Source organism: Falco peregrinus, chromosome 13 (genome assembly GCF_023634155.1).
Source record: "Falco peregrinus isolate bFalPer1 chromosome 13, bFalPer1.pri, whole genome shotgun sequence".
In the NCBI taxonomy this organism is placed as follows: Eukaryota; Metazoa; Chordata; class Aves; order Falconiformes; family Falconidae; genus Falco; species Falco peregrinus.
This window is the reverse complement of record NC_073733.1, coordinates 791,849-815,880: the sequence shown is the minus strand read 5'-3', so window position 1 is coordinate 815,880 and position 24,032 is coordinate 791,849. Positions and strand designations below refer to the sequence as shown.

The window sequence follows — 24,032 nt, the reverse complement described above, 5'->3', positions numbered from 1 at the left end:
GGGCACACGGGGGACCGCGGCAGCCCGTGGGGAGCCTGCCCGCAGCCTGTCGGGCTCAGCCGGGCTCGCAGTCCCGCTCGTCCGCGCGAGGGTGCCCCCCCGGGGGCGCCCCTCGGCACGCCCCGCTCCGCGGCAGGCGCGGGTGGGGCAGTCCGCCCGCCGGCAGGGGGCGGTGTGGCCGGTGGGCGGGCGCCGCTCTGCGCCACGCCGGTGAGCAGCGCGAAGTCGCCGGGAGACCGAGGCGCCGCCATGGAGCCGCCCGCCGCGGCCTGGGGCCTCCTTGTATCCGCCGGGACTCTGCCCGGAGCCGGGGGGAGCCGGGGGGGGCTGGGCGGGTGGCGGGGAGGCGGGCAGTCGGCGGCGGTTTCCTTAGCTGCGGTGCAGAGCGTTGCCGGCACGGAGGTGCGGGCTGGGCGGCGGGAGCCGTGCGTGCTCAGCCTGGGCCGGCGGAGCGGCCGCTACGGGTGAGTGCCGGGCCGCGGCGGGGCCCATAGTGGGGCGTCGGGGTGCTGCCGCCGGCGCAGCCTGGGCCTGGCCCGCTCGGCCCGGTAGCGGGACGCGAGGGCCCGGCTCGGCTCCGGGTGTCCGCGGGCGGCGGCGCCGCTCCCCCGGCTGGGCCGGCCGCTTGTGCCGGTGAGTCAGGGCTGCCGCTGCCGGCTCCTCGTCCGGGGACGGCTCCTGTCAGTCTCGCCGCCCCCGCCGCACCCCGCGTCGCCCAGCCGGCACCGAGCTGGTCACCGCCGCTGCCACGGCCTCGGGGGACCCCGCAGCTGCGGGGGGCGGCGGCCAGGTCTTCCCCGGGTCCCCGCGGCAGCAGGCAGGGCGATGAGGGGCTCGCCTTCCAGCCGCGCTGCCCGCGCCCTTCCCGGCTCCTCAGGGTCTCCCCGAGGAGCCAGAGCTTCTGCTGCCCTAATGCCGACTGGCCTGTGGCCTTTCTCACCGCACGCACCCACACCCGGTGTGGCTCCAAGCTGGTTTTTCCCTTCCTCTTCTCCTGTCCCAGCAGTGCAGCAGTAAGAATCAAACACTGCGTTTCTTTGTAAATACAGCTCTGGTGACTATGTCAATGTTTGTCGGTATACGAGGAGGGAATTACTTCTGTGGTTTTTTACAAGTCTTTTTTCTATCTCCAGGGTAGTTATCCATTCACAGGAGAAAGAAAACTCTGTTTCGGATTATATTCCCATCAACAGCCGCTTTAAATGCATACAAGGTACCAGCTCTCCTAGAGTGGGCTCTCTTGTGGTGGCAGGAATCCACTGCTGTTTACTGGCAAATGCTGAAACTAGTGGTGTTTCTTAACCTGCCTCCTGAGCACCCATATAGATTGAATGCTTCCCCATGAAACTAAAACTCACAGTTTATGGAAACCTGCTTCTTCCTCATCTGAGTGGGTAATCTTTCCCTGTCAGCATACAGTTGTGAAGAACTTGACTGGTTCAGATGAGTGGTGGGCTTGGCATCCTGCAGAGCCAGCGTCTTCAGCATGTGTCTGCTGATGTCTGTCTTCTCCATCACGGCAGCGCTGGGAGCTTTAGTCTGATTCCTGCATGTTTAGATCAAAACTTCTGTAAAGTCTGGCAAACTGTCAGGTCCGAACAGCTACCTGTGGAATGGGAACGAGTTTCAGGCCTTGTCTTAGAAGAATTTAAATAGCAATGTATGTCCCTGGGGCAAATGCTTGTTCAGGAATAAAAGCACTTTTTCCTGGATTAGCTTATAGCCTTCTACGTAATGAAGTGTGGTTCTGCTCATTGTTTTTGCTGTGTAGACAAGCTCTGCAGTTCGTTTTCAGGTTGGCCTTTCCTAAAGTAGCTACACTAACATGGAACATACCATCCAGGTGTGTGAGAACTCCAAATGTTGGGAGTTTCCCTGTGACACTTTGACTGTGGGAAATGGCCATCCAAGCTGTCCAGATATGACTGTTCTTTCTGCCAGAGCCATTATTAATAGTACAGATGTAAATTAAAGCCATTTGTTCTTTTGTTAGGACTCTCTTGTGGTTAGTAGCAGGCAGCACGCTTTTCTTAGTACTCAATTACTGCAACATTCAGTGTGAACTCTCTTGATCCGTTTTTCTCTTTTTTTCTAGAGGCGGAAGAAACTCTGCTGATTGATATAGCTACAAACAGTAAGTTTTGTAACTGCAGTTGCATGGCTAAAGCTCCTTTCAGGAAGCAGGCTGCCCATTGGGCACTGACACATGCTTATTTTATCTTCATAAACTCCATACTTTGTGTTTGCCTTTTAGTCAAGCAGGGATTGTGTTTCCTCTAATGTTGTCTGGCTCTTTCAGAGAGTCAGTGGTCATGATAGACATGGTCTTAAATGCCCAGATTGAAGTGTTGGCAATTGGTTAAACTGCGAGATTGCAGCAGGGAGAAGTATTCCTAAAATCAGGAAAACATGACTGATGGTACCTCAGGCAGGGGGGCATATCTCAGAAGCATAGGGAAACTAGCTTAGGTGCCAGTTTCCATTGGAAACAATAGCTGGAAGTTGGCTTTCATTGATGAGCTCAAGGGATACCGTGAAAGCCTGGTCACTCTCGGGGCATAATATCTGCAAACCAGCCTTGGCTGACTCTGTGAGTCTGTGTTTGTGCCTGAAGCAGGCTGTAAGGTCCGGATACAAGGTGATGAGACAGCAGAGCGGCTCTTTGAAATCCCTGATGAGGAGCATTGCTTAGGATTCCTTTCAGAAGTGCACAGCATACAGGAAGGTAAGCAGAGTTATAGTTGTGTTCATGAAATCCTCTGACTGCCAGCAGTTTCTGACAGGGCCAATCCTCTGACTGCCAGCAGTTTCTGACAGGGCCAACTTTTTTTTTTTTCCCCCAGCCCACCTGAAAGCTTCTCTTTCTGAACCTAAGGACTCAACCAGCTGGCATCAGGTAGAGAAGAACCTCCCAGGTCTATTGCAGGCCTCTTCTTCAGGTACTGACCTGATTGTCACCTTTGTGTGCTGGTGGCCTGTATGGCAATGGGGCACTCAGGGGTAGGGAGCTCTGTCTCACCCTGCGCTTGGCAGTCTGGCCTTTGCCCCGTTTGCTCACTTCACATCACGTTGCATAAAATAAAACATCTTTGTCCTTGGATCTGCTGCCCTGGACCATTTGTTCCTTCTTGAGTGCTGTCTTCTGCCTAGTGCCTTGGTTTGTGCATGTTAAGCTCCCTTCTGCCTTGACTTGTCGTTGGTACCCCTTTCTCTCATTCCCTGAGTCATCAGAGTTGATATATTGCTATTGTCGTTTGCTTTTTCGCTTTCTGTGGAGTTATATTTTTTCCTTCGTGATCTGTGCTGTTTTAATTGTTTCTCAGGGACTGTGCTTGTTTTTGTCATTATAGGAGCTCTGGGCTTTGACGATGACTTCAACACCTTAAGCCTAGAAGAGAAGAGAAACATGCAAAACCACCAAACGGGATCTCGCCGGGAACCCCCACCTCCTCCTGTGCCTCCAAGTAGGCAGTAAGTAACATGGTGGTTCTGTTCCCTTTTCCTTCTCTTCCTAGACAGCAGAACCGTTTTAATGCTGCTTTTGCTTCCTTCCTAGATTTCACCGAGAGAGAGAAGGTACATCAAAAGACCAGCCAAAAGTGACCAACACTATGCGCAAAATGTTTTTGCCCAGCACCCAGTCGGGACAAAGAGAAGGCCTCATCAAACACGTGCTTGCCAAGAGAGAGAAGGCATACGTCAACCTTCACAACTTCAGGTTAGAGCTGTGACTGAGGAACAGTGTGCACAGAGACAAAGCTGTTTAATCTCTTCTGTGAACTCGTATCTAGCCCACATTTGAAATCTGAGAGCTGCTGATGTGCAGCCAGCTTGGGTAGCTAAGGACCAGTGCAGACTGAAAGTCAGTAAGTGCCTGCGGTGTAGCTTCTCCTTTTTGCATCGTTTCCCCTGTGTGTGTCAGATCTCTTGACCCTCAAGTAAGACTGAAGCAATTGGACAGAAAGAGGATAAAGGCAGCCATGTCTTAGCATTGCCCCACATGACATGATGTTAAAAGAGCCACATGTTTGCTGGCCCCAGTGGTGAAATGTATTTAGTTTTGTAACATTCTGCAAAATCCTTGAGATGCTTGTCACTGAAAATGAGCCAAGCCTAGAAGTTTCAGTGACCCCATAGCTGGCATGGCCCTGCACACGGACAGCTTGTATGTTGTGCTGGCTCCCAACCTGCGTGTTGCTCTGCATGTGCTGGAGAGATTGGGCTGATGCAGTTCTTACTGTGTTTTCTAACAATTCAGCTGCTTTTGTGTTGTAGATTTTTTGTGGGAACGTGGAATGTGAATGGGCAGTCTCCAGACAGCAGCTTGGAACCCTGGCTGGTGTGTGACACAGAGCCTCCAGACTTCTATTGCATTGGGTTAGTAGCAAGGACCTCATATTTTAATTAAGGTGCTGGATTTCTTGTTGGATGCTGGTGGGCTGTATTTGTTTTAAGTTCCTATCACATTCTCAGAGGTTCCACAAAGCTGAGCTATGTCTCAGAAAAGCTGTCTGAGGGGAAGGAGCCATTTGGATGGGGCAGAGTTAAATAAGGCTGGTATGACATAACAAAATAGATTTTCCTTCAGGCATCTGCAGAGCTCTCTGGTTATCCTCCACCTAAAGTAATACTTCTCAGAGAGATGGTTGCTGGAGTGTATTGCAGTAGGGTGTCAGAGGCACTGTGATGAAGTTCTACTGCTTTATTTAGCAAGTGGGAATAAGGAGCTTCTCTTCCAAGAAGAGCCGTTGCTAGAGGTTTCATATTGGACCTTCCTGTAGAAAGAAGATGGTCTGTAGGAGAGGCGGGATGTGCTAAGTTGGCTTGGCTTTTTAGGTTCCAGGAGCTGGACCTCAGCACGGAGGCTTTTTTTTACTTTGATTCTGCAAAGGAGCAAGAATGGCTGGCGGCCGTGGAGAAGTCCCTGCACCCTCAGGCTAAGTATAAGAAAGTGAGTTCTGTTCAGTGTTGTGGGGTCTTGTCATACAGTTGGCATGATTGGGAGGAAAAGAGAAAACTTTGAAAGTTTGGGAGGAAAAGAAGAGGCTTCCACTTTCCTCACCTGACCCAAAGGGTGATGATTAGAGAAACCAGGGATGTATACTTGGCATGTGTGTACCCATGCCTGTGCCAAGTATGACAGTTTAAATGTGGAGAGCCTATTTCTGCCCCGCAGTTATAGGAGGATATTGTACTTTGAAGTAGAAATTTAGAAAGATGGGCATCAAAATGACTTTACAAAATACACAAGGTAGGTGTCAGGGAAGTAGTATGCTCAATAGAATCATAACAGTGGGTTCAAATTCTTTTTCTGTGTTACCTCTCACCCTTGTATTATAGAAGCAAGGTGTGTCTTGAACAGGTAAATTAAATTAATAGCTCTTCCTTGAAGGGATGGGATGATTTATGAAGTGAAATCTAACAGAAGCTGCTACCTTGAGACAGAATTGCTTCAGTTGTGGCAGGAGGACTTTATTCTGGCTGGTGTAGAGTGAGCTGTTGTTGATCTCTGCCGTAGCAAACCTTTCAGCTGTAGATACCAGCCCTAAATACATTAACTGGTTTCTCCTTCCTCCTTAGCCCATGCGCTCACCCCTGTCACACCCCTGTCCTACCTGCATTGAGTTCAGCTCAGTGGCATGTGTTACAGGTAATCACAGCAGGAAAACAGCACCTTGCTGAACTGAGATGCATCAAGAGGGAGCCAGGGGTCATGACCTGAACTGTTGAGAGGCCTGTCCCTGTGCTTTACTTGAGTTTCATGTGAATTTCTCCCACCCTTGTGAAAGGGAGAGAACAGGATATGGCCGCAGGCGGGTGGAAGTGACTGAAATGTAGATAAAACTTGTGGTTGCGTACAAATTCCACTCTTGCAGAGTAGACTGAGCGCTTGGGCTCTTCCAGTTGAATTCTCTGATTTCAGCTTCTTCCCTCACTACACAGACTGAATCCCAACACATCTTAACGTTTTTATGCCTCTAAAGTGAGCGTGTAGACTGCGCTCAAGAAGATGAGGCCTTGTCGCTGGCTTTCAAAGTTGTGACCCCACTGTTCTGAAGGTGCAGGGAGATCATGAACTGGGAGGTGCACTGGCTTAGCATGTGTAAAAGAATCAGCGGCAGACCCAAGATCGCTGCTGGGACAGTGCACATCAGCACTGTGTTAACACCTGTGGGCTGAGCTCTGCAGCAGAGGAGAACTTCTTAGCTCCAGAAAGGGGCTTTGCATTAGAAAACAAGTGTTTCTGGAAAGGAAACCTTTATAGCTCGGAGATGGCTGCTTTTTGATACCCTGTGTGTCAGGCACGTTTGCCTCAGGAAAGAAGACCTTTTCTGTATATTCCCCTTTCGTGTGTGTCACAGGCTCCGCTGTAGTTCAGAGTAAGCAAAGGTGAGCATCAACTCCCAGCTGGACCTGCAGCCCTCAGCGACAGCTGTAGCCAGCGCCTCTCTGTGACATGCCCAACTAGAGCACTCGGTATCTTCCTCTGGTTGTTTTGCTGATAGAGCACAACTTGGTGTGAAAGGCTGAGACATCACAAACAGATCTGCTACATGTTTATCAAGTTTCCCTTGCCTTGCAAGACAGCCCTGTTTGTAGGAAAGCACCAGAGTGGGAAATGTTGTGAGCTCAGAACAGCTGCTGGCTGTTGGTGGATGACAGATTGTCCTCTAACCCAGGGATCCTCAAACTTTTTAACCAGGGGGCCGGCGCGCAGATGAAGTGGCAGGCAGTCATCTGCGGCTGCTTGGTTTCCCTGCCCCCAACCCCCGGTGGGGGGGGTCTGTAAATACCAGGGACTGGACTGAGGAACCTGGGGGGCCGTATCCGGCCCGCGGGCCATAGTTTGAGGACCCCTGCTCTAGAACCTTGCTTTTGGACAGGAGGTCCTTTGGGTAATGTTGCAAGCAGGGGTTGAGTACAAAATAAAATGAGGGACAGGGAGAGCCAGAGAAGCAGAACATCAGGTGGGGCAGGCAAATCAAAACTATTTCCATTGCCTTTCTGAGACATCGGGATCCCTTTTATTTTTGCAGGTGCAAATGGTCCGTCTAGTTGGGATGATGTTGCTCATATTTGCTAAGAAGGATCAGCTAGGCAATATTAGAGATATCATGACGGAGTCTGTGGGCACAGGAATCATGGGAAAGATGGTGAGTTACCAAGGCCAATTTGTTGCTTCCATGTATCCATGCAAGGAGCAGCAGAGTCTGGTTTTATTTACCTGTCTGCTGTCCCTGTCTTTTCCTGGGTGCCTCGCCTGCTGCCTTCACTAACGACTACCAATACCTGCTCTCCCCAGGGCAACAAGGGTGGTGTGGCAGTGAGGTTCGTGTTCCACAACACAACCTTCTGCATTGTCAATTCCCACCTCGCTGCTCATGTGGAGGACTTTGAGCGGCGAAATCAGGATTATAAGGATATCTGTGCTCGGATGGGTTTTGTAACCCCTGATGATAGTCTACCTCAGCTCAACATCATGAAACATGAGTAAGTTTATTTTGATGTTTTCCCTTTTGAAGTGGTAGTGAATAATCCAAAGTGAGTCAGAATCACAGCAATGGGAGATTTCATGCAGATAAGTTTTCAGGCTTAAAAATATAACTGAAAGTGCCAAGGCCTTTGGTGTGCTAGAGCTCCTGCATTCAAACTACGTGGTCACCTCACTGCAGTGACTTGTGCAATTTGTCTGTAATGGCCCTTTCCTTGCATGTTGTGTTTAATACTTCCATTTCAGCGGGCACCATTCCTGAGTCGATGGCTGAATGTTACAGGGCTTGAAGAAACTGAGGGGGGTGGGGTGTGGTTGTGATGGGGAAACAGGAGTATGAGTAGGAGAAGAGAAGGGATAGTAGGTGAGCAGAGGCTATGCTGTTTAGGCTTTTTTGAATAGCAAGTGCTTGCAATTGCTGTTTCATTTTCTTTTTTAATTTGTTGGATGATATACAGGCAATACTTTTATTTATTTTTTTTTTAATGAGGTGACAGTGGTGCTGAATAATCCAAATCAAACATGTACAACCAACCATATGAATTGTTTTCTTAAACAGATACAAATGATTAATGCTTTTGTAGTTAATATTTAACCCATTTAAAAACTGAAAATGGAATGCAGAGCGGATTGGAACAGAAAAAACTTCAAATATTAGATTATCCTTGATAATCCACTAATGGAAATTTTGAGGTTTGACTATAAACAGGAAGAGCTTTTATACTAGAAGAGGGGGTTAGATCTTAATCTTTAAATGAAACCTTTATAGAGTAATGAGTGAATACCACAAGTGTTTCTTTAGCTGCTGGTAATAAGAAGGCTGTAGGTCTGTTTGAAAACCCAGAGAGGAACAGACTAAGAGCAGGTGCTGATGAGTGAGATAGGACAGTAACTAACATTCTGGAGGTCATAAACTCAACAGGAACCTAACTCTACTTTTGCCAGTTCTGCATCAGTCAGTCTTTGCTGGGTAGATAATACAGTAGTAGCCTGATCTGATTGAAAGAAAAGCAGTGGAAAACAAACCGGTAAAACCATGGTATCACATGAGGTCTGAGCATGCAGATAAATGCACGTCAGCCTGCCTAAGTGGCCAACAAGCAGGCTCTGCTTAACAGGCTCTGCCACTGCCCTCTCCTGTGTATGCAAGAAGAGCCTGAATACTAAATGGATTTTGTGTAGCTTGAAAGGTTATGGAGCTTGGTGAGATCCACTGGTTTCACTTCATTAGAGAGTTGGTGGTATTCTCAGGCTTTTTTCAGACTGAGCCAAACTCACATGTCTCCCGTTAAACTAAGTCTTCAACCCCACACAGGATTCCAAAGGAGATGGACTTAGTGCTGTAGTTACTGCTGCCACTAGGAGTTTCTGCTATCACACTCCATCTTTCATGTTTCCTTTTGTCTTCCATGTGTCTCAGCCTTAATCAACAGCGACCAACCATCTATCCTCCTATGCCCCTTCTTCCCTGTGTCGCCTGCAATACTAACTACTGGCTCTCCTTTTCCGCATTTGTCTTTGTTTTCAGTGTTGTCATCTGGCTAGGAGACCTGAACTACAGGCTTTGTCTCCTTGATGCCAGTGAAGTGAAAAGTCTTATCAGTAAGAATGAGCTTCAGAAATTGCTGACATACGACCAGGTCAGTGAACTCTCCTGACATTTGCTTTGTACTTGTGAGGTCATCTTGGTTTAAGATGTGCCTGTGCTTGGGAGGAGCTGGCAGACACTCAGCGATAAGTGTCTGTAGACATAGATGCTAGACCCTAGACAGCTCTGGGTGTCCTGGTGACATCAGCCCCCTAAACAAAAACAGATTGTACGTTATACCGGGGTTAACTGGGTGACCCTGGCAATTACTATAGAGGTGTCTTTGCATCTCGTTGGCAGAGTTCTTTCTTACATACAAACTACAAGCTAGAATATAGGAATTTGTAACACCAACAAAAGCTGCGGTAATCAGTGTTCTGGAAGAGGTATTGACAAGACCAGCACTCGTAGCCAAGACTCTCTGCTCAGCCAGTTTGACCTAAATTCTGTGCTCTAGTCTTCCCCGCTCAGCATTTCTTTGCAACACACTGAAAACTGAGACAGCACCAGATGTGCCTTTAAGATGAGGGATTGTACCTGTGAAATATGAACAGAAATAGCATAATATCATCTCTGACACACAATTTAACAGTAAATCTGATTGATTCTGTTCTGTAGCTCATTTCTGTTGTACTGTGAAGCTTCATGCAGGAAAAACTATAGCTTAGATTTTTGTGAGGAAAACAATTAGGAAATTCTTCAGAAGAGGAAATGAGAAAAAGAAAGTAGTATCATGTTGTCAGCAGAGCAGCACTCCTGGAGGCCTTTGCTAAAATGATTGGCAGTGAAATATTAATGATGGTGATACTTAAGCCTGAAAACTAATGAAGGCATTTGGCACAAGCGGAGCAATTAATATTTCCCTTAACTATTGTTTTATGCTGTCTGTGTGGTCTGGTAAGCAGTGCTGTGTCAATTTGTATTCAGTCTGTTTAGAAAACGTTGCACTGATGTGTTGAATTTTTACTTTTGTTAAAGCTATAAGGTCTGAGAGGCAATCTGGGGGATGCCTGGTGAATCCCATGGCCACAAGTTGCAATTCCTCTGCCTGCAGATGTGCTCTCTGACACTCCGTGTGTGAGGGGGTTTGGGCTGGTTTGTATTGTTTGGTTGGGTTTTTTTTTTTTAAGTGTTCTTTTTCTGGTTTAGCTGAATATTCAGCGCACTCAGAAGAAAGCATTTGCAGATTTCACCGAGGGAGAGATTAAATTCATCCCCACTTATAAATATGACTCTAAAACAGATCGCTGGGACTCCAGGTAAATCAGCTGCCAATGGACATGTTTACCTGTGACATAAAAAAGAATTTTCTTACAGAACTTGATTTCCTGCTTCCTAGAGCTGGAAATACCTCTGTTATGGTGATGGCTGGAGTGCACAGACAAGTTTGTACTCCTTTGTTTTCCCTGTTTTCTGAAATAAGCAGACCCTCTATATGTTGACCAGGCACATGCCTTAAACTTTGGTTGCTGCTGATTTCAATAGATGAAGGTGGGTAAAGCCTGAACTCGCAAGTGGTCCTGCACCAGAGGGTTTTTTCTGCTACCAGGGACAGACAAACAGTATAAAAAGAATTGGAGAGATAAGGAAATGCTCCCTCTGAGTCATCCTGTCCCCTGACATGCACACCCACAGGGGTGGCTACGCTGCGATAGCAGCAGTGGTTCCTGCTTGCTGATCTCTGCTTGGTGCCTCCCACAGACTTTTATGCATCTGCTGCAGAAGCTTGCTCTAAACGGAGAAACTCCCAAGAAGGCGTTTGAAACCACATAGCAGTTGGATTTTACTGTCTCTGTGGTCATGAATCAGCACAGTCGTTAATCTGGAGAAGGATAACCCAGGGTTCAGACTTCATAACATAATAGTAATAGCTGAGTAGACTTTCTGTAGTGGAAACAGTAAGCGATGGATCAGATAGTAGTGGGCAGAAAGATCTCGCAGCAAAAGAAACTGGTGCAGCTTGGGTCCCAGTACACATGGCTTTCAGCTGTGCAACGAGTCTTGTTTGAGGTTATTTTGTTTCCTGATGCTGGAAAAGACGGGAATTTTAGCTACTGTATAGGACAAGGCAAAGAGAGCAGAAGAAATGACGTAGTATTCAAGTTGAGGGAAGTGATAGGAATTCATCCCATCACTGCTGATGCAGTCACCAGTGGTGGGGGTGGAGGGAGCTGCCTGGCCAGGAAGAGGAACAGCTTGGATGTTTTACTGGGATTGTTGGATCTCCCTGGTAACTTGTTTTTCTTTGTAGTGGAAAGTGTCGTGTGCCAGCATGGTGTGATCGAATCCTTTGGAGAGGAGGGAACATAAATCAGCTCCGGTATTGCAGTCATATGGACCTGAAGACTAGTGACCACAAGCCAGTCAGCGCACTTTTCCGCATCGGGGTAACTTTTTTTATATGCTAGAGTAAGATCACAATATTGTCATGCATTCCTTCGGGAGATGGATTATATAGTCAAGGCACTCCTGCTAGTGCTGCTGCAAGAGGGCAGAGGAAATAAAAATGTCTCCACTGTGTAGGTGTGCTGCTGTTTGGCAGCGGTGCCAGCCTCTGCTCAGCAAACAACTTGGCAGCTGTGGTCTTTACAGCAACAACTGTACAACAACTACACAGCACCTTAGCTGTGTAGCACCGGGACAGTAATGCTCACTCGTTTGCTCGATTGCTGGAGTTTACCCAAGCAGGTGCGGTCATGTAGTAAATAGAAGGGCATTCCCATTGACCACCTTAATGCTGCTGCTTAGCTTTTCAGGGTATAACCCACAATGTCTAGTACTAGAACAGATGAGCTACTGTTTTCTCTTCACTCAGCAGAAACCTGTAAATAATTGTGCTTGCTGTTGCAGCGTTGCTTCTGATGTGTTAAGAGAGCAAGACGTGGGTTCACATCTGAACTTCTTTGGTGGTGAATGGCTGTCAGCAGATTTTAGTTTCCTAGCTTACTGTATAGAGACAGTCCATGTCCATTTTTGCTACCTCCTGCTCCCTAGATAGCTCAAGTCTCCTTAAAGGAGAGCCTTTCTCCTCCTGCTCCAACGAATCATGAATAATGCTGCGAGATGCCAATGCTGTTCCACAGAAATCACACCCAGTAATCTCCCCGTTGTGTGCGATCAGTGGCCAGAAAGACCCTTTTTGTCTAACATTTGTAGGGGTAAAACATGCATAAAGTTGCATATGCAGCTTGGAGCAGATTCTCTTTGCCTTTCAGCTGCACATAGCAAGTGCTTGGAGAAATATTTAACTTCCGCGGTTTACTCATGATCAACAGTTCCTGTGAAGCTGGTCAGAAACTTTGCTGACTGTTTTCTTACCTTCCACAGGTAAAGGTTGTGGATGAGCAGAGGTATCGAAAGTTGTTTGAAGACATCGTTCGTATAATGGACAGAATGGAGAATGACTTTCTTCCTTCGCTGGAGCTAAGCAGGAGAGAAGTGAGGATGAAACCTGAATTGCTGTGCGCTTCCCAAGCCCAGCAGCATTAGAAGTGCTAGAACTACTTTTAAAGACTTTGGTTCAGTAAACTGGATTATAGGAAATTGAACTGTATCCATTATCTTATGATCAGGAATTGGATTAGAAGGGACATCTTGTCTTGGCTTCTTGGCAGTTCTTGTGTTAGGCGTTCTGCGTTCTGTGGGCACTTCTCAGTCATGGGCACTGCAGAGTCCGAGTACTAGCTGTGTCCCCCATCTTGGCCACTAACATGATTTGTGTTTTCTCTTTGCTCTGCAGTTTGAGTTTGAGAATGTGAAGTTCCGTCAGCTGCAGAAGCAGAAGTTCCAGATTACCAATAATGGGCAGGTCACCTGTCACTTCTCCTTCATCCCAAAGCTCAACGATAGCCACTACTGTAAGCCATGGCTTCGGGCCGAGCCTTGTGAAGGTTACTTGGAGCCAGGTGAGTTTTACCATAGTTTCTACAGTGGTAGTTTCTACCCCATCTCCACTCAGCCTTTCCTGTGTCTCGCCTTTCTCACCATCATGCTTGTCTGTCTTCTCAGTTTTGTGGCCTTTGTCCCTGCCACTGTATGTTTGTCCTTGTCATACCTGTTGGAGAGTGTCTGTGTGTTCTTGAGAGCTCCTGTTTGTTGCAGATGAGAGCACAGACATCTCCCTGGATGTGTATGTCAGTAAGGACTCAGTAACCCTTCTGAACTCTGGTGAGGATAAAATCGAGGATATTCTTGTGCTTCACTTGGACCGAGGGAAGGACTATTTCCTTACCATCAGTGGGACCTACCTGCCCAGCTGCTTTGGCACCTCTCTGGAGGCCTTATGCCGAATGAGGCGACCGATCCGAGAAGTTCCAGTCACGAAACTCATTGACCTGGTGAGTGACAGCGTTCTGGAGCAGCTCTCTTAACAGGGAGAGACCATATTCCCTTCTGTTTACTCTTAAAAGCAGGAGTAAAAGCAAGCCTTCAGCTTGGGTCATCTGTGCTGGCTTTGAGCTGATTGACTTTTTCCAGAGCTTGAGGTGCTCTTATTTTTTCCTTCCACCACAACCAATGGCTTTTGACAGCCTGTACTTTATCCTCTGTTTCTGAGCAGGTTCTAAATATTGTTTGGTGGGACAAAAAGGTGATCCCAGCACCTTGTGTTTTGTTACTCTTGTGCTGGTGCTGGCAGGCTCAGCTGGGTGGCACTGGTGTGTCACAAAGAGGAATGATTGAAATGCTTTCCTCGAGGTGCCTAAGCTTCTGCAGTGACAAGGACACCAGGATCTTTTTCCTTCTGGACACTTGTGGCATTTGTGCTTCTCCAGGGAAGGAACAAACAGAAGCAGGAGGACCGAAGAAAGAACTTCAATGCTGTTAGGTGTACTGATGAGTGCAGCTCAGCAAATGGCCAGTCTTGCAGCCTCTCTAGCCAGTTCCTCTCACACTGACGCAGTGAGCAATTTCTTCTGGCCTTGCTTCAGTGAGGTTCTGGAGGTTTAGTCTATTTACCTGTTCTGGTTTAGCTAGAAAAGCCATTTCTTTTTTTGTTCACTTGAAAGATTAGCCTAGTTCTTTTAGTCTCTCTGACATGTGATACCTTTCCTCTCTTCTCATATCTTGCAGTCTCATCCTAACATGCTTTTTTTTTTTTTTTTTTTTTTGTCCAGTGAGCTGCTGTTTTTTCACATCTGTAGATTTGACAGATTCCACTCCCATCTGCTTCCACTTCTTTGTCTTCCCTTTAGCAGTTGCACCACGCCTCTTGCTGCCTCTTCCAGTTCCCACCTTTTGTTTTGTCTACTTTTCTCACAGGCCCAACATTCAGAAAGGCCGCTTTTATACCAGAAATTTGATTTTGTAATCATAAGATCAGGCTAAGCAGAATCCAGGTGGCAAGATACATGTTTGCCTCTTCAATTCAAGCAGCTAATCCAGGCCTCTGGCTCCTCGTACTTTTAAGGATTCGACTGAAAGTCAGCCTCGTTCTAGAAGTGTGTCAAACTTGGTCTGGAGCATTATGTCGGTCTTTGTGGCTTTTCCACCTGCGTTTTCCTGCTCAGTGCTCAGCACTGACTTCCTGCTTGATAGATAGGAACTTGTGCCTAGACTCTTAGCTTCTGCCCTTACAGACACACGCTATTATTTACTTTTCTAAGTGTACTTTGAGGCTTCTTCTGCTTCCTTTACCTGTGGGTTTCCTTCTTCTGTTATTCAGCGAAACGTATAGAAGCGCAGGAAGCAAAACAATTGGAGGAGAGCACCCTGTCCCAGTATCTGCAGCAAAGGAACAGTCTCATGTGTCAGTGCGGTCAGTGTGACAGCAGTACTTCAATGGGAACATGTTACCAGAACTCAAGGAATCCAATGTGTTTAACGGCCCAAAGCAAAATTCAGTCACTTAGATTATAAAGCTGTTTGAGGTCTTTTAGTTTTGATCATACCTGTGAGTTGAGAAGTTCTTGGGAGGCAGGACAAGCTGAGTGCTTCCTGCAAGGGAGAGTGGTGCACATGGTGCCTACTCTGCAGCCCAGAAGTGTTTGGTCCAGTGACATGGCTTTAGCTGATGTTTAGACTGTGTGCAAGGAAGGCAGTATGTTTGTGTATTAAAAACCGTTTTCCCTCCTGCACTTATGCAGTGTTAGGGCTTGTCATTCACTTCATCAAGGATTTTTTTCAGCCTGGCTTGACTGTATCTGTGTTCAGCAGAGTGGGGTCTGGAAAATGCAGGTCGGTAACGGTCTGAGAGGCCATTTGATGCAGGATAGCAAAGTGTAGGTGGGAGCTTCTTTGGAAATGGCTCTCCTAGTTCTCCTGGGAGAAGCTGCTGACACTTGAGCATCTCACCTTTGGGATTTCAGTATCAGTGTCTCATCCTGGTTTTTCTTGGAATCCTACTGTGGGCTTTAAAAAGCCTCTTGAAGAATCTCTGTCAGGAGCAGGTTAGTCTCATGGAGCTAATTGTGCCCAATGCTACAGGAAGAGAGGTGAACAGCAAGGCAAGCAGTCAGGTAGGTGGTAGTGAGACTGTTGAGATGACTCACCCAGTTATGAAACGAGCCTCTCTCCTGTGCAGCATGGCTATCTGGCATCCCAAACCTGTGACTGTGGTCCCTCCCCCTATGCCTTGGAAGAAGAACCTGCGCCATCTCATGTTTGAAGCAAGCTGTTCTCTGCAAAAGGCTGGTCTGTTGTGGCTGTGTTAAAACTCGGTGAGCCTCCAAAGGAAGCAGGCGCTGCAGAAGCCACAGGGGAGCCTGAGATGCTGCTCCCTCCCAGGCCTGCCCTGCGCAGTGGCAGCTGCAGCTATGTTTCCAGCTCAGTTCTTGAATGCTCCCACCCTTTAAAGGTCGATCTGCCAAAACTCAGCTTGAGCAACCTGCTTCTGTTTCCTCCTGCGGACTCCACTAAGCACTATCTTAGTGCTGCCAGCCTGTGCTGCGCTGGAAAACGGATGCTGTGGTTCAGGATCGCCTGAGGGACTGGACACGCAGCCTGGAGGGGGCTTTGGTATGCTCCTCCTTGCAGTGTGTTAATGCTATTAGGTTGAGACAGACGAGCAGCCTGGGGTTTTGAGCACAAACACTCATTTCCCTGACTATACACAAAGCTGCTTAGGGGGCCTGTTAGCTCCACAGCTGCCACACTCAGAAATACGGATTTAGCCTAGTGAATGTTTTATCTCTGCCCTGGTCACAAGGGAAGATGGCTGAAATAATACAGGGATATTTATTTCTGACCAGAAGGATTCAAGAAGGGAAAATTCTTCCTGGCAGACACCTCTGCCTATGGCCTAACTGTCCTGCTGGATAGTGAACAGTGGTGCTGCAAGGCCCATTTGAGGAGTTTGCAGAAATCCTGACAAGGTTGTGCATCATGTGAGCAGGATTTTTGCTAATTGGCAGGCAAATCTCTCACCACAGGTTTCACTTTGGCCATGTCAGCAAAATGTGTGAGGGACCTAGCATTCAGTGGGTTCTTGTAATGCAAATTAGGTTTCTGCCTAATCTGAGAGTGCATTCTCTCTCTTAACGATACTTTTCCCTCTTCTCTCTTTCCCACTGCTCTCAGGGAGAAGACAGCTTCTTAGAAAAGGTAATGCAAGCAATTGCTGGGGAAGTCTGTTTCTTAGTGACTTGTGTGTAAAGAATGAGTTTTCCCCTTGTTTTCTGCTGAAGAGGGAAGGGGAGGTGGGTGCAGAGGGAGCGCTTGTTCCAGCAAAGCCTCTTAGCACAGCTGTGGGCTGGATGAGAACATGTAGGAGCACAAAAGTGACCCTGTAGCCAAGATGGGGCCAGCCCAACCGAGCTGCTTAAAGCTTACCAAATTCGCTTTGGGGAAAAAATACTCTCCTGATCCTGGCAGCAATGATAGATATTTCCAGAAAAGATTGGCAGCCTTTAACATATCTGAATTAGCTTTAACCATGCACATAAGGTGGGATTCACCATAGCACCCCCTTCAGACACGTGGGGAGAAGGCTGAATTAGAAAACTGAAGTCTTGTGCTCTTTCCATGTTGTTATGTCCTGATGGAGGCTGAGCGAGGGCCTCATAGAGGAGACAGACGTTTCTCCACTTCCTTGAGCAGCAGAGTTTGGGCTGCCGGCTCATGCAGCCACTGATGCCTGAGCAGGATTGCTGCTTGCCTTTGCACTTGTGCTCTGTGCTGGGGGCCAAGCAAGTCATTGAAAGAGCAAGTGGGAGACGCTGGGGTGCGTGTGTGTGTGTGGCAGCATTTTTCCTGCTCTCCCTGCGCTTGGCTCAGACATCTGTTAACGCGTTTGAGCGGACTCTGTTCAGGCTTCCCGGGCTGGGTGACTTGTCCCCCTCCAGGCTGTCAGTGCAGGGTGAAACAGGAGAGGGAATGGATGTCCGCTCTCCAAGAGGAGCTTGAACTCGGATGCTGAACCAGATAAAGCTCTCTAGCCGAGGACAAGGGAGGAGTTTGGTGCTTGCCTTCTGGGAACATTCTTTTGCAGAGCATCTCCCTTCCCGCAGAGGATGCAGACTTGCCTTCCCTTCCTGGCACATGGCAGGAGAGGGCGCTCGGGGCCCGGCCAATGCACAAGGAAAACCGAAGGCCCAGCGCCGCAGCCGCCGGCTCCTCATCCTCCTCCTCTGCCCTGAGGAGCCGGGACCCTCTTCCTCTGCTCTAAGCAGTCGGGCTCCCCTGCCTCGGGGGTCTCCCCAGCTCTCCAAGTTACGCCAAGGGCAGCCTGGCAGAGTGAAGCGCTGCTCTGGTGCTCAGCCCTGGTGCCGCGATGCCCTGGTGTGGGGAGTTTCTGTTGAAGAGCCCTTCTGCAGCTTTTATTTCGTCCCTCTTAGAGGAAAGCCGTAACAGGCTTGGCTAACATGCTGCTTCCGAATCTTGCCTGTGTGCTTGGAGATGAGTAAGGCAGATGTGTAGCTGTGACCTAGCATCTGCTGGCTGGGTAAAATCTAGTGGTGTGTGGGGCAGAGCTGTGCTGTGTGGCAGACGTGGCTATTGCCTGTGCTGGCGGGGCTTGTGCCAACCTCAGGTGTCTGGGTGTGCAGCGGGATGCCGAACCCAGCCCTGGCTAGCTGTGAGTGATTCTATGTGCTGCAGAGGGACAGCAATCGCAGTTGTTGTGTAAGCTGACAGCTGAAACAAAGTCCTTTGCGCTTGGCTCGTGGTGCTCCTCTCTGCTGGTGTCCTCGGGTTTTGTTCCTGTTTATGCTGGTCTCTTCTGGGTGCTTCTGCTGGATATGCTTCAGGAGAGCTGTGCATGGCTTCTTCCTTGGGAGCAAACAGGGTCACGAGCGATCATAAAATAAGAGTAAAATCAAGGAAAAAACATCAATCCCATTAAAGATTGGTGTGATGGAAATTTCTAAGCAGTTGAGCTCATCAGCTGCTTTGCACGAGTAAGTGGGAAAACTTGACCGTCTTGGTGTCATGGTGGAGCAGGCAGGTTGTTCTGTGGGGCAGCGGAAGGGAGTGGAGCTGGGACCTACAGAATGATGGCTTGCTGCTGTAAAAGCAAGTAAGGGCCAGAGGAGTCCTGGGTCCTGCTCCTTCCCCTCTCCAAGCTTTCTTTACCAACGCCCTTCCAGAGGGACTGAGGTTTCCCTGAAACCCCCTGTGCTCTTTGCCACCAGGAGAAATCCATTCTACAGATGGGCTCCCTGGACAGCGAGGACACAAGTGAGATGCCACTGCAGATCCCGAAGGAGATCTGGCTCTTGGTGGACCACTTGTTCAAGCATGCCTGCCACCAGGTGAGGGAGAGGGCCTGCGCCATGCCGGGAGGCTCTCGAGGGCTTGGTAACCCAATTCATCACTCACACTTGGAGATCAACTCCAGTTTGGTATTTACAGGGCAGGGGTTATCCCCTGTGCTTGAGACACTGGGCTGGGGGTACCAGTTTTCACCCCACTGTCACTATGTGCCTCAGCCTCTGTGAGGAAGATGACTTTGTCCATCCCTGTGCTGGTTTTGGCAGGAGGACCTGTTCCAGACTCCGGGCATGCAAGAAGAGTTGGAACAGATTATTGACTGCCTGGACACCAATATCCCTGAGACAATCCGTATCCTTTCTGCGCCTGACTTTCCCAGGAGCCTGCTGGTTCTCAGCTCTGCAGGGAGAGCTCTGTGACCTCAAGGTGGCAGGGTCCCTACAGGGGGATTGCCTCCCCTCTGTCCCCCCAGAGATAACCTCTTGAAGCTTAACCTATGTTGGCTAAAGCAGCCAGGGGGCTGGGGCTCTGGAAGCCTCTTCGAGGCTGTGCCAAGCACAAGAGCTGGTGAGGCTGAGTGCTGGGGGGCATGATCTGGAGAAAGGGCTAATGGAGCTGAGGATTTCTGTGGGGCTAGAGCAGGGGTCCTCAAACTACGGCCTGTGGGCTGGATACAGCCTCCCAGGGTCCTCAATGCGGCCCCCGGTATTTACAGACCCCCCCCGCCCCACCCCAGCAGTGGTTGGGGGCAGGGAAACAAGCAGCCACAGATGACTGCCTGCCACTTCATCCACGCGCCGGCCCCCTGGTTCAAAAGTTTGAGGGCCCCTGGGTTAGAGCGTGGGCAAACATAGTGGAGGGTGGATGGGACAGGATTTTCCATGGATGGGGGACAATGGAGGAAGAGGAGGAGGGCTTTGATGTCAGGGGGCAGTTAAGCAAACAGGGAACTTCCAAGACCTGCAAGGAGGAAGCAGAGACTAGGCAGCTGGGAAGGAGGAGAGGTAGGTAGTAGTCTGGAGAGGGAGGTGGTCCATCTGCTCAGCATGTCCCTTGATTCCTACCGGTCCAGCGGGCAGTAACCACTCCGTGGCTGAAGCACTTCTCATCTTCCTGGAGGCTCTGCCAGAGCCAGTGATCTGCTACGAGCTGTACCAGCGGTGCCTTGACTGGTCATACAACAGCCGGCTATGCCGACAGGTGCGGCGCTGCCTCTGTGCTTGTCCGCTCGCTGCGGGGTCAGGGCAGCTCTCCCTGCAGTGAGCTCTGCCTTGGTCCTGCAGCTTGCTGAGTCCTGCTCCTTTCCCGTGAGCTGGTGAGGAGGCTTTGGGATCAGGCACTCGGAGGTTCTTTGCAGTGGGCAGGATGACCTGGGTACTGTGGCAGTGCTTTCCTGTCCTGAGGTTGGCACTGCATCGTCTCCTGGCTGTCGTGGTGGAGCACACAGGGAATAGCAGCCCTGGGGAGTGGAAGAGCCTCCGCAGGTCTTGGGGGCTTAAGCACTTGCTCAGAGCTGCAGTTCCTGTGCTTCCCATAAGGGCAATGAGCGGCTCTTAAAAATAGCCGGTGGGGCAGCAAGCAAGGCCAAGCATGTCCTTGGGCCGAGGAGGAAGTTTGGGGGCACGTTTTCAGTACGTGCATCAGAAACCTCTTGTCTTGGTCTCTGTGCTGCTGCTGTGCAGTTCATGGGGGTGAGAGCTGGGATCTGACTGGAGATGAGCGGGAAGCAGCCCCAGGGCAGCGGTAGTTTTTGCCTGGTGACACAGTTACCCTAGAGGCAGTGCTACCAGGAGCCAAAGCCCGTGAGTGCCATCAGTACTAGGCTACATAGGCTACAGCTGGTGGCTCATTGCTTGCTTTCTGGGTCTGTGGCTCATGCCAGTAGTGATGCAGTGGCTCAAGGTAGTGGAAGGGGGAAGGCTGCCCATCTGGAGTCCAGACTGCCACGGTGTGTCCAGGCTGCAGCGATGTGAGCTGGGAGAGCTTCCTGTTCCCTTTGCAGGTGATTTTTCAGCTGCCTCGTTGCCATCGTAGCGTGTTTCGGTACCTAATGTCATTCCTCCGAGAGCTGCTCAGATACTCTGAAGACAACAACGTCAGCGTCGCCATGATCGGTAAGTGTGTCATTTCTCTGCTGCGCTCACTGAAACGTAATGCCTTCCTGGTCCCTTTCAAGGCCTCCATTCCTGACCAGTAACTTAATTTTTGTACCTCTGCAGCCGCCTTGTTCTCCAGCCTCCTCCTGCGCCCTCCACCCAATCTGGTGGCAAAGCAGACTCAGCAGGACCGCCAGCGTGCCATCAACTTCCTCTATAGCTTCCTGCTTGCCGGGGATGAGGAGTGACTCCTGCCTGTGTGCCAAAGCGGAGGCCTGTGCTGCCAGCCTTGCGCGGAGGCCAGGCCTCTGACAGCTCCAGAGGGTAAAAGGCTCTAAGCTACTCCAAGTGCTGTGTTTACAGTTGGAAGGGATGTGTTCCCCTCTCCTTCCCAGCGCTGTACCCTACGCTGCAGAGGACCTGCACACTCATTGCACTGCCATCTTTGACAGGAGCCTCCTGCTTTCTCCTTGGGAGCTGGGTGGATCTGTTGATACCCAAGCACTGTGCCAGCAGCTTGATGTTCCCATGGCAGTGTCACCAGTTCCCCAAGTCATGCTTCTTTGCACCCCCATCTGCCTGGAGTCACTGTGGGGAAGGGTGGAGACTGTCAGTGCTCTTGAAGGCCATGGCATGGCTGGCTGGCACTCAGCCCGTAGGCTGCGTCCCTGCAGGTGCAAAGTATGCGTGCTGGTGTGTGCTGACTGTACTGGTGAGAGCCCCGTGCTCTGCCCTGGGCTGGCGTTGGGCACCTTCAGCCATGCAGCAGACCTGGCCAACCCCTCACTGTGCTACGAAAGCGGGACCGTGGCTGACCCAGGAAAGTTACCTGGACGTTTGGCCTCTTCCCTTCAGCAGGGTATTGCCCTCTCCCCTCCCTCACGGGGTGCAGTGTCTGGCACGCAGCTCTCTCCCAGCACTCCCAGCCTTCTGCCACTGCCACCTTGGCCTTGCTCTCCTCTCTCTCCCTTCCCCTGTGCCCCAGCTTCCTTCTGGGACACAGGATCTTGGGTGGCTTGGAGGGGCCTGGGTCAGGCAGTGAGCTTCTCCAGGGCTGTCCCTGGGCAAGGCATGGAGCAGGACACAGCCCCTGTCCCTCCCAGCCCTGCTTGCAGAGCCACAGGGGTAGGACTCGGGTTGGGGAACCGGGGTGGTGGTGGATACTGTCCTCCCCCTTGTCCAAAGAGTACAGGCTGGAGGCAGAAGGGGAGGGGGGAAAGGAGCCAGAAATCCACCTCGAGGTCCAGAGGAGCAGCTGGGGGCTATGCGTGGGTGCTGTAGTGCCAGGGTCACAGACAGCTGGGAAGGGGACACCCTGGGGCCTGGCAACTTGTGGGTGCAAGAGGGAGGCCTGTCCCAGTGAAACACTAAGCAGAGTCCTGCCTGCTTGGGCCAGGGACTGCGTGGCCTCGGCTGAGGGAGGCTGCTGCCGGAGGGGAGGGCCGCAGATCCCAGAGCCCCCGCCAGTGCCGTTGCTCAGCCCACAGCTGTCCGTCTGGCTGTGTGGTCCCCGTGCACTGGCTGAGCTGCTGGGGGCACCCCTACCTTGTGGCTCTTTTTCTTGTCTTTAAAATTTTTAAATTACATAATTTATTGGGAAACCGTTTGTTCCAAATAAAACTCTGTTGTGCAAGGTTTTGCAGGGCTGCACTGGGTGCTCGCACCGAGCCTGCCATCCCTCACGTAGCTCTGCGCTGTGCGGCCTGGGGGTGGCTGCTGCCGGGCCACAGCATCCCATGACGCAGAGCTGCAGCTCGGCTCCGCCGCCCTCCCTGCCCAGGGCTCCGGGGCTCCCTGAGGGGCTGGAGCCTTCCAAAGGCAGCCAGCTCCTTCCTCAGGCTCTCCCACCGCCCCCTGGCAGAGTGCTGGGCAGAGTTGGGGGATGGCAGCAAAGGTTCCCATTCCCCAGGTTCCTGCTGGTTCAGCTCCTGCTCCTGGGCAGCAGCTCGCAGGCTCCTGGCACGCAGGCAACCTGCGGCCGCACGCCAGTTGTCTTTTTGGCAGAGTGGCCTGGCACACGCCGCACCGGGGATGGTGCAGCCAGCACGGAGCGGGCCTGGGGAGGGCGGGCGCAGCAAGGCGCTGCTGCCAGCGCGTGGGACAGGGCTTTTGCAGGTCTGAGCAGGGATGCCCATGGAGTGCAGGTCCCTCTGGCCCCACCGGCTTGGCAACTGGAGCAACCGTGGAGAAAGCCAGCGCGTCCTGCTGCAGGAAACGGCTGCCGGTGTCATCTCCATCTGCTTCCTGCCGGCTCCTTGAGAGCAGGGCTGTGCCTGGGCAGCTGCTCCTCACACTGTCACGGAGGGGACCGGCGCAAGGTGCCGGCATTGTTCCCGCGGCCACCACATTCCTGCCACTGCCGGCGGAAATGCCAGAGCGAGTGCGAAGCCCTGCTGCTCCCCAGGGATGGGGTTGGGGCCTGGGCCTGCCCATCCTCCAGGCCTGCCCAGGGCACAGGGGTCCTTGGGTGGCCTCAGAGGCTGTTGGCGCACCGCTCTGCACTCCATATTGAGGTGGGGGTCTCACGCTCTCACCTGCAAGCCCAGCATGGGCATTAGGGGACTGATGGATGCTGACGGTGCCCAGATGGCAGGACCGACATAGCTGGTAGCATGCCAGCAGCATGTGCTCGCTACCGGCAGTTGGGATTAGCCCACGATGTTGGCACAGCCAGTGTCCCACATCCACCCAGGATCTCCATCACCAGCTGCAGGTGGGGCAGTGAGCCCTGCCTGTCCCCCTGGCTGCAGCCAGAGATCCCCAAGGACTGGAGGGCTCCAGCGATTGCTCAGCCCGCTCCCATCCCAGGGCACCCAGGATCCGTGTTTGCCCACTCAGAGAGCCAGGACCCAGCAGAGCACCCTGTCCTTGCCATACTGGGACCAGCACCCGCACACCCACCCAGGGACAGCTGCCTGGGGTGGGGGGCTGCCTGTACACACTCACCATGTGCATTTGACTCTGGAGACCTTGCAGCCCTCAGGCTTCACACCCCCCAGCAGCACTCACAGCAGCCACCATGCTGGAGATGCAGCTCCAGCAGTGCCTCTCCCTGCCTGCCCACCCCTGCCCACTCTGCCCATGCCCCTGGCACTGCCGTACTGCCCCACCGGCCCTGCTGCCAAAGCTCCCCGCCACAGTGCAGGGGCTCTGGCACTGCAGGCAGTGTGCAAAGGAGCTGCCACAGCACTCCGTGCATGGGGAACGTGGC

The 24,032-nt window shown here is 51.1% G+C and overlaps 1 protein-coding gene across 5 annotated transcripts; it reads left to right on the top strand.

Annotated features, from left to right (window-relative positions):
• The first annotated feature begins 114 nt into the window (after nt 1–114).
• OCRL (OCRL inositol polyphosphate-5-phosphatase) lies at nt 115–22,422 on the top strand. Of its 5 annotated transcripts, none has more exons than XM_055817788.1 (24): nt 115–282; nt 385–464; nt 1,134–1,213; nt 2,096–2,134; nt 2,618–2,725; nt 2,844–2,939; nt 3,351–3,471; nt 3,557–3,718; nt 4,276–4,377; nt 4,837–4,951; nt 7,038–7,154; nt 7,304–7,491; nt 9,021–9,132; nt 10,230–10,339; nt 11,332–11,467; nt 12,408–12,518; nt 12,820–12,985; nt 13,182–13,417; nt 16,596–16,619; nt 18,647–18,766; nt 18,992–19,076; nt 19,798–19,925; nt 20,728–20,839; nt 20,945–21,270. In XM_055817788.1, the coding sequence occupies exons 1-24, from the start codon at nt 250–252 to the stop codon at nt 21,067–21,069; spliced, it is 2,706 nt and encodes a 901-aa protein (XP_055673763.1). In that variant the 5' UTR covers nt 115–249; the 3' UTR covers nt 21,070–21,270. The 5 variants fall into 5 exon arrangements, 4 of the variants coding, with proteins under 4 accessions (XP_055673763.1, XP_055673762.1, XP_055673764.1 ...); XM_055817787.1 differs by having other exon boundaries at nt 121–282; nt 2,615–2,725; XR_008749636.1 differs by adding an exon at nt 21,274–22,422 and having other exon boundaries at nt 235–464; nt 2,615–2,725; nt 20,945–21,145.
• Nucleotides 22,423–24,032: the final 1,610 nt, after the last annotated feature.

Excerpts from the sequence above, each read along its gene's own strand:
- OCRL (XM_055817786.1), top strand. The coding sequence starts at position 250 with ATGGAGCCGCCCGCCGCGGCCTGGGGCCTCCTTGTATCCGCCGGGACT. Across the intron at positions 9,133-10,229 it reads AATTGCTGACATACGACCAG|CTGAATATTCAGCGCACTCA; the intron begins GTCAGTGAACTC and ends TTTCTGGTTTAG. Across the intron at positions 18,767-18,991 it reads TCAAGCATGCCTGCCACCAG|GAGGACCTGTTCCAGACTCC; the intron begins GTGAGGGAGAGG and ends TGGTTTTGGCAG.